Source organism: Suricata suricatta, chromosome 10 (assembly GCF_006229205.1).
Source record: "Suricata suricatta isolate VVHF042 chromosome 10, meerkat_22Aug2017_6uvM2_HiC, whole genome shotgun sequence".
In the NCBI taxonomy this organism is placed as follows: domain Eukaryota; kingdom Metazoa; phylum Chordata; class Mammalia; order Carnivora; family Herpestidae; genus Suricata; species Suricata suricatta.
This window is the reverse complement of record NC_043709.1, coordinates 20,099,111-20,106,961: the sequence shown is the minus strand read 5'-3', so window position 1 is coordinate 20,106,961 and position 7,851 is coordinate 20,099,111. Positions and strand designations below refer to the sequence as shown.

General features: G+C 37.2%; 1 protein-coding gene across 1 annotated transcript in view; it reads left to right on the top strand.

Annotated features, from left to right (window-relative positions):
* Positions 1-1,257: 1,257 nt before the first annotated feature.
* Positions 1,258-7,851, top strand: part of NR1H4 (nuclear receptor subfamily 1 group H member 4) — a 50,454-nt gene continuing 43,860 nt past the window's right edge. Inside the window, exon 1 of the mRNA XM_029955437.1 lies at positions 1,258-1,366. Coding sequence (XP_029811297.1) covers positions 1,258-1,366 — 109 coding nt within the window. The remainder of the gene's footprint in view (positions 1,367-7,851) is intronic.

The following is a 7,851-nucleotide window of genomic DNA, read 5'->3' as shown; positions in this document are numbered from 1 at the left end:
TTTATCTTCACAACAAGTCTATGAGGGAAGTAGGGCAGGAATTATTATCTATGTTTTACCATCTGTTGATGTAGACAAATGAGGCCCAGAGAAGCTGAGGGACTGGCCTAAGGTTATACAGGGTGTCTGGTTGTATTAAGTGTGAGCTTAACCCTAGGCCTACTAATTCCTATTCTAGGTCCCTCTCTTCCAAAAAATAACAGACAGTCCCAAGCTTGACATACACAGGTTGTGCTGCAGAAATTATTTCTACCCAGTAAGCAAGCCACCCCACAACCTGAGTCCAAAGATGAATAATAATAACATCAATGTAATGATGGTGGGTATTCACCCACTGTGCTAAGCATTTCATCAATATTATCTTCTTTAACCCTCATAATAACTCTATGATATTGTATGGTTATAAATCCCACTTTACAGATGAGGAAACAGAGGAGGAAGATGGTTCAAGAATTTGTCCATGGTCCACAGAGCTAGTAGTACCAAGGGAGTCTGGATGTATTAGTTTGCTAAATATACTGTAATGAAGTCCCAGACAGAAATGGACTGTCTCACTATTCTTGAGGTTAAAAGTTCAAAATCAAGGTGTTGGCAGGGTTGATTCCTTCTAGAGGCTGTGGGGGAAGGGTGTGTTCCTGGTCTCTCTCCTTGGCTTGTAGATCCCTGTGTCTCTTCATATTGTCTTCTCTGTCTGTCTGTCTGTCTGTCTCTGTGTCTAAATTTACCATTTATATAAGGAGACCCTCATGATCTCATTTTAACTTGAGTACCTATATAAAAACTCTCTTTTAAAATAATGTCGCATGATGAGGTTAGGACTTCAACATACCACTTTGGCGGGGGGGGGGGGCACAATTTTACCAATAACACTGGATGTAAATCCAGATCAATGGCCTTATACTGTTAAGCATTATACTTTAATACTTCCTGACATTACAAAATTGAATTATTCTGTAGCCTTTTTATAGGAGCAAATGTCAAGACCTAGAGCAGAGCAATTGATACCAAATTCACTTTTAAGGCCACTGACCAGAAATCGATTCTACATATTAAGTTCTGACACCGGAAGATATTCCCCAAAAATGTTAAGCTAAGAGACTGTCTTCCAGTGTACTAGGCAACTTGGCATTGAGGACTTTTCTCATAAACATTTACAAATATTCTGCTCTGTAATGAAGTTAATCAGTAAACCATACAACCTCTGGCCTCTGTCAGTCCTTACCTGGTTCATTTTCAGTCGCTGTGAATAAGCTAAGAATGGTAATGCAGTTTCAGGGGTTAGAAAATCCAATTCAAAATAGACCTTGCCATAGCCCCACATCATCAGGATTTGTCATGGAAATGATGAGCTTGAAGCCTGATAAAGGTAAGACTGTTCATAATGGCTCTTGGTCAAGTTTCTGCAACTGGACTCTGCAAATGTGGGGCTTTTGTTTGGTATTTTATCAACAGATCTTTGTCAAAGATGTCTCAGTCAGAGTTAGAAAACTGGTAGAGAAGTTGGGGCAGGGTGGTTTTTGTAGGATTCGAGGCAGGTGAGTACCTCATTAAGATAAAATCTAAGTACGTTTTCCCTAAACTTCGTCATCAATATTATGTAAAATTAACAACATTTTTTCAGGTTAAACACTAGGAAATTCTAGCAATAATACCTGTAGACACTTGAAAAAAACATTTTGAAATGCATTACTTAATGCAGTGGTTTTAAAATGGCATGTCTTAAACCCCAGAGGGCAATCAAGTCTATCTGGGGCATATAACCAGTATTAAAAACTAGAATAGAATAGAATAGAATAGAATAGAATAGAATAGAATAGGAGTACAGTAGAAAGAAATGTGAAAGTGCACTTCAAGAAGTAAGGATAAGTGTTATTTCATGGGTATTCTGTTTCAATTAGTTCTACATATGTTTATGTGTGTACAATGGTCATTATATATGATGTATTTCAAACTATGATTGTAATAAGAAAAATAAAAAGAGATTGAGAAGCACTGATATACTGAACTAGTTTCCCAAGTCTATGGGAAATCAATGAGTAAAGAGTTTAGCTTTAGGCCTAGACTCTTTGTTTTCTCTAAAGCAAATTATAGATTATAATTAAAACATAGACCGTATGATATACTATTGTCTATTTTAATATTTTTCTTAAAACAGAATCTTACCTTTTAAATTTTTAGTTAAAAGAGAAACTCTAATCGTTTTTACAATAATTATAATTTTGAGCCGATTTTTGATTGTAGACATGGCAGCATACTATTTAATGAAATAAGATGTTCAAAAGTGACTGACACTTTACTTAGGAAATTAGTTGGAAGGCAGGAGAAGCAAATTTTCCACTATTTCCATTTAACAGATATTTATTAAGCGTGCAGTGTCAGGCTTTGTGTAAGGTGCCAGGAATAAAAACGAGAGAAAGAGAGAGAGGGAGAAAGAGGACAGGAATATAATCTAATATAGTTTCCAAAGAGTTCACAGGCTTACCACAACAATAAAAAATGTATTGAATGTTTATGCTATATCCAGCACTGTGCAGTTTACATTCTTTGCCTTAGCTTATCTGTACTACAACCTCTCACCCAGGTTGTTTATTCCACATTATAGAGGAAGGAAGAGAAGCTTAAACAAGTTCAGTGTCTTTCCCAAGTTCATACATCTAGCAAATTACGGGTGAATCAAATCAAGATTTGTGTATGCAGTAGGGCCCTTGTAAAGCAGTATGTCACTAAACTTCAAGTTTAGCGTGGAAGATAAGCCTGTAAACAAGCCAAACGATGTTTATGGTTCTAAGTACTGCAATAGTAGTGTGTACAGAGAGTAAGCAAGATTAATTCTAGGGGAAATGAACAGAGGGGAGCTACGGCAGGCTTCACAGAGGACGTGATCAGCTGACAAACCAGGAAAAGGCACCAACATCACAAAGGCCAGGAAGTACAAGCAGCTTATAAATGAAGCCATATCATCTTAGTTAAGAAACCATGGATTAGGAAATAAAGGAAGGCATTAAAGGCAATTTTTTCATGCATGAAACACTTTAACAAGCAGTCATGAAATGTTTAATATGGTCAGCATTGTGCCAGGAGTAAAATAATGGATATAATGTGAATCTTTGCCAGGCTCATCAGAAACAAACTGAGATCATGGGAAAGTGCCATCATTATTGCATGAACCCGATTCTCCCATTTGGGTATACAGGGATTCAATCACACACTCCTTGGAGCTATAATGTCTAATACGGTCACTAGCCACATGTGGCCATGAACTTTAAAATTTCAATTATTTAGAATTAAGTACAACTTAAAACTCAGTTTTTAATATCACTGGCCACGTTCTCATATGTTTAGTGGTACCATATCAGTAGGTAAAGAACATTTCCATCATCTCAGAAAATTCTGTTAGATGGTACTCCTTTAGAGAAACTCTCTACCCAAGAGAGTTTTGCTTTCCTTTTGCAGAGGATCTGAAACTCCCCCAATGTCTGTTCATATGTTCCCATTTAAAAGCTCTTCCTAAACTCTAAGGGAACATTCCTGTCCTAAATGAATCCAAATTTATTCCAATTTGATTCTTGATAGACTGATTCCAGAAAAGCACTGATAAATCCATATATATGTTTTACATATATATGTTTTACATATATATGTGTGTGTGTGTATATATAAAAAATATATATATTCCCTTTAAATTATTGTAAAGTAGAAATAAAAGTACCTTTTTAGAAAGCATATTTTAAAGTTGATTTACCTCTCTGCCCCTAATATGGAAATTTCTATCAGAAAGTTCTGGTATTCTTTTACTTGTTTTTGTCACTTGACATCTCTAGACACACACACACATGCGCGTGCGTGCATACAGAGAATGGATGGGGCCTTTCATGTCTGTATTCTATCTGTATGGTTCACTGTTATATCTTCAGAGCCTAGTACAGTACCTGGCAAATTGCAAGTGCTCAGTATATATTTATAAGTGAAAAAGTATCCTATAACTTATGTTATCAAAATAGACTAAGTGTTAATAATAACTAATTAACTTTCAGTCAACTATCATTAAAATCAGGATTTTGCTAGGTTCTTTGGAAACAAACATGTCTTTTTATGGCATTCAACATATCAAAACACCTTCCCAACTACTTTATTTTATATTCAGATAAATGAGATAGCAAGGCTGGATGTTAAAAGTCCCAGAAAAAAATGGAAAAGAGAAATGTTAGGCAGCTTTAAAGCGTCTCAGGAGTTCACAATGGAAGCTGTTCTAATCCCACCATTTTGGGTTATGCTGACCACACTGGGTTTTCTATTTTAAGTTGCCTGCATGCTGATTGTCTCTGCTCTGTGGAGATTTGGTGGGGACACTGAAATACTAGACATGGTGTGCTTTGGGAATAGAAACGTTATTTAATAATATGTGCTGTTCTCATATTCTTACCATGTTTTATTGTGTTCTTATAAGATTATTGATGTCTTTGTGAAAGCTTTCCATTTTACTTGAAATGATTCCAAAGACTAATTTGATACTGATTCCATGATCTGACTTTACTTGGGAGTACAGTGTATCTACTGATTACAAGAATATTAGTTTTATTGCAACAATGCTCAGAGATCTTGGAATTGTCACGCAGGAAGAAAAAAACTGCACATTTTCTTGGATTTTGTAAAATCCAGATTCTATCATTCATTGGTTGTTTGACCTCAGGCAAGTTGCTCAACCTTGCTGGACCTACAGACAGAGAGAAACCGGGGCTGGGGACAGGTAACTGACTTGGGGTAAGATCAGTTGGAGGATAAAATCTAGGAATAAGTGTAAGTGAAACTAATGCTTTTAATGCTTCTCTGTTCTTTTCAAAGCCATTCATTCTACAAATTTTAGTCATTTTTGGTTATGAAATAGATCAGGATTTTGCTTATGTTTTATCTTTTCTTTTTGCTATGATATCATATTTTCATATTCTTCCATTTTGTGTAATAAGACAAAGCACTACTGCCGAAACTTTTTGTCTGTCAGATATACTGATTCAATGCTGGTTTTATATGCAGAAGTCAGGCATAAAAGACAGGAAGTTAATTTTTGCCCAGATAGTGTATACTTTGTGCTTCAACCATCTTTTTCTGGGTCAATGCAGAAAGCATTCTTTTCAACAAACTTTTGATATGCATATATTCCCCATTGCCATTGTAGACGATCCCAGAATTCTCATGCCTATAGGCTATTAGTCATATACTTTGGAGATTTTAGATATAAAGAAGAAGTATAAGGTCATCCAACATGAAGTCTTTTCTTTACAGATGAGCAAAGGGCGGCCCAGAGAGGATAGGTAAGTAGCATGTAACTAGATTCAAGATGCCCAGGAATATATACAGGGAAGACTTCCCAAGAGAAGCTTATATTTAAAAAGAAATTTAGAGATAAGTGGAAAATAGTGAGATGAAGCTCTATGAGCAGATGGCTGTGTTGCAGAAGTTTTCAGGCTCAGGAAGGATTCAGGGTGGGGAGGAGAGGGTATGGGTGAGGAGAAGGGAGGCCCTGAGTCTGGAGGCAGTAGTGCACCTTCAAGGAATAGAGAAGTCAAAACATGAGAAATGGCTGGAAAATAAAAAGTAGGATCATGCAGAGGCTTGCAAACCTGGTTGCAGCTTACTTGCAAGCAGAGACATTGAAGGGACTAACGAAGTGAGGTCCAAAGGGAGGAAGAAAAAAACGTTTATTATCATGCTTTAAAGCATCACACATCTGAAATTATCCGAGTGATGCGGCACATGGCTTTTCCCAGAGACTAGTAATGCTTTGAAGTCAGACTATCCAAGTTCAAATCTCAGCTATTTTGGTAACTAGGAGTAAAGTTGCCTAACTTCTTTGTGCCCCAGGCTACTCGTTTGTAAATGAGGATAATATTGTTATGCACCGCACAGGATTTTGTGAGAGAGAGGTGAAAATGTACAAGTGCTTGGCATTAGGAGGGAGTCTCTAAGAGTTTCCTGACAGTAGTAGTTGTGGGCAGTAATAACAACCACATCTACAACCATTTTTTGAGCACTGACAAAATATTCCACATGTAGAGATACATAGATCCCCAGTCCCTAACTGACAATTCTAAATTCCAAATGCTCTAAAAACTAAACGTTCTATCCAAAGTTTGACACAAACTTCTTTGGTGGCAAAACCTGACCTGAATGGATGTGAGGATATTTGTGGCTTTTTAAAATTCTTCTTAGTATGAATATTTGTACATTTCACTGTGGAAAACAGTGCAGTGTTTGATACTGAGTTCTGTCCCAGACCACGCTGGGAAAAATAGCACTGTATTCTGTTCCAAAACACAAACAATTCTGAATTCCAAAACACATGTGACACCAAGGGTTTCAGGTGAAGAACTGTGTATTATGTCATTCATTTCCCACCATAACCCTTGACATAGATATTTTCATCTCAGGCTTGCTGCTATCAAAACTAGGGTTCATCAGTGCTCAAAGTCCCACTGTTCATAGGAGATGGAGTTGGAATTTCAGTCTAGGATTGCCTGACTATGCTTTGAAGGATCAGACATGCTTGTATACTTTCATATCTTACTTATGTTTATTAAATTTTTAATGCTTTGCGTAGCTTAAGTGTTTTTATTTTCTAAAGAGATAGTTTATGCTTCGAGGAAATAGGAACATTTTCACAACCTGATAGTTTTCTAATACCTAGAAATTTTATAGATAAAAGTCTCACTTTGTAATAATGGCAGTAGGAATAATAAAAATAATTATTAATAATTTAATGGCAATTAAACTTATCAGGCATTCCTTGTGTGCCCAACATTTAGCAAAGTGCTTGGCATGCATTATCTTGTTTAATTCTTGCATCAGTCTAATGAGGTAGATATTATTCCCTATTTTATGAAGAAAAATTTGATCCTTAAGGACATTAAATAAATGCCAACATGCACATTGAAAATAAGTAACAGGACTGGGATTTGTTTTTTTAAAAAAATAGTTTATTGTCAAATTGGTTTCCATACAACACCCAGTGCTCTTCCCCACAAGTGCCCTCCTCCATCACAACCACCTCTTTTCCCCCCTTTCCCTTCCCCTTCAACCCTCAGTTCATTTTCAGCATTCAATACTTTCTCAAGTTTTGCTTCCCTCTCTCTCCCCATCACTCTTTCCCTGTTCCACTCCCCCTGATCTTCCATTAGGTTTCCCCTGTTCTTCTGTTAGACCTATGAGTGCAAATATATGGTATCTGTCCTTCTCTGCCTGACTTATTTCGCTCAGCATGACACCTTCAAGGTCCATCCACTTTGCTACAAATGTCCAGATTTCATTCTTTCTCATTGCCATGTAATACTCCATTGTGTATATATACCACATTTTTTGATCCATTTATCAGGTGATGGACATTTAGGCTCCTTCCATGTTTTGGCTATTGTTGACAGTGCTGCTATGAACATTGGGGTCATTGTGCCCCTATGCATCAGCATTTCTGTGTCCCTTGGGTAAATTCCTAGCAGTGCTATTGCTGGGTGATAGGGGAGTTCTACTGATAGTTTTTTGAGGAACCTCCACACTGTTTTCCAGAGCAGCTGCACCAGTTTACATTCCCACCAACAGTGTAGGAGGGTGCCCGTCTCTCCACACCCTCGCCAGCATCTATAGTCTCTTGATTTGTTCATTTTAGCCACTCTGAGTGGCATAAGGTGGTATCTCAGTGTGGTTTTGGTTTGTGTTTCCCTGATGTTGAGTGCTGTTGAGCATCATTTCATGTGCCTGTAGGCCATCTGGATGTCCTCTTTGGAGAAGTGTCTGTTTATGTCTTCTGCCCATTTCTTCACTGGGTTATTTGTTTTTTAGGTGTGGAGTTTGGTGAGTTCCTTG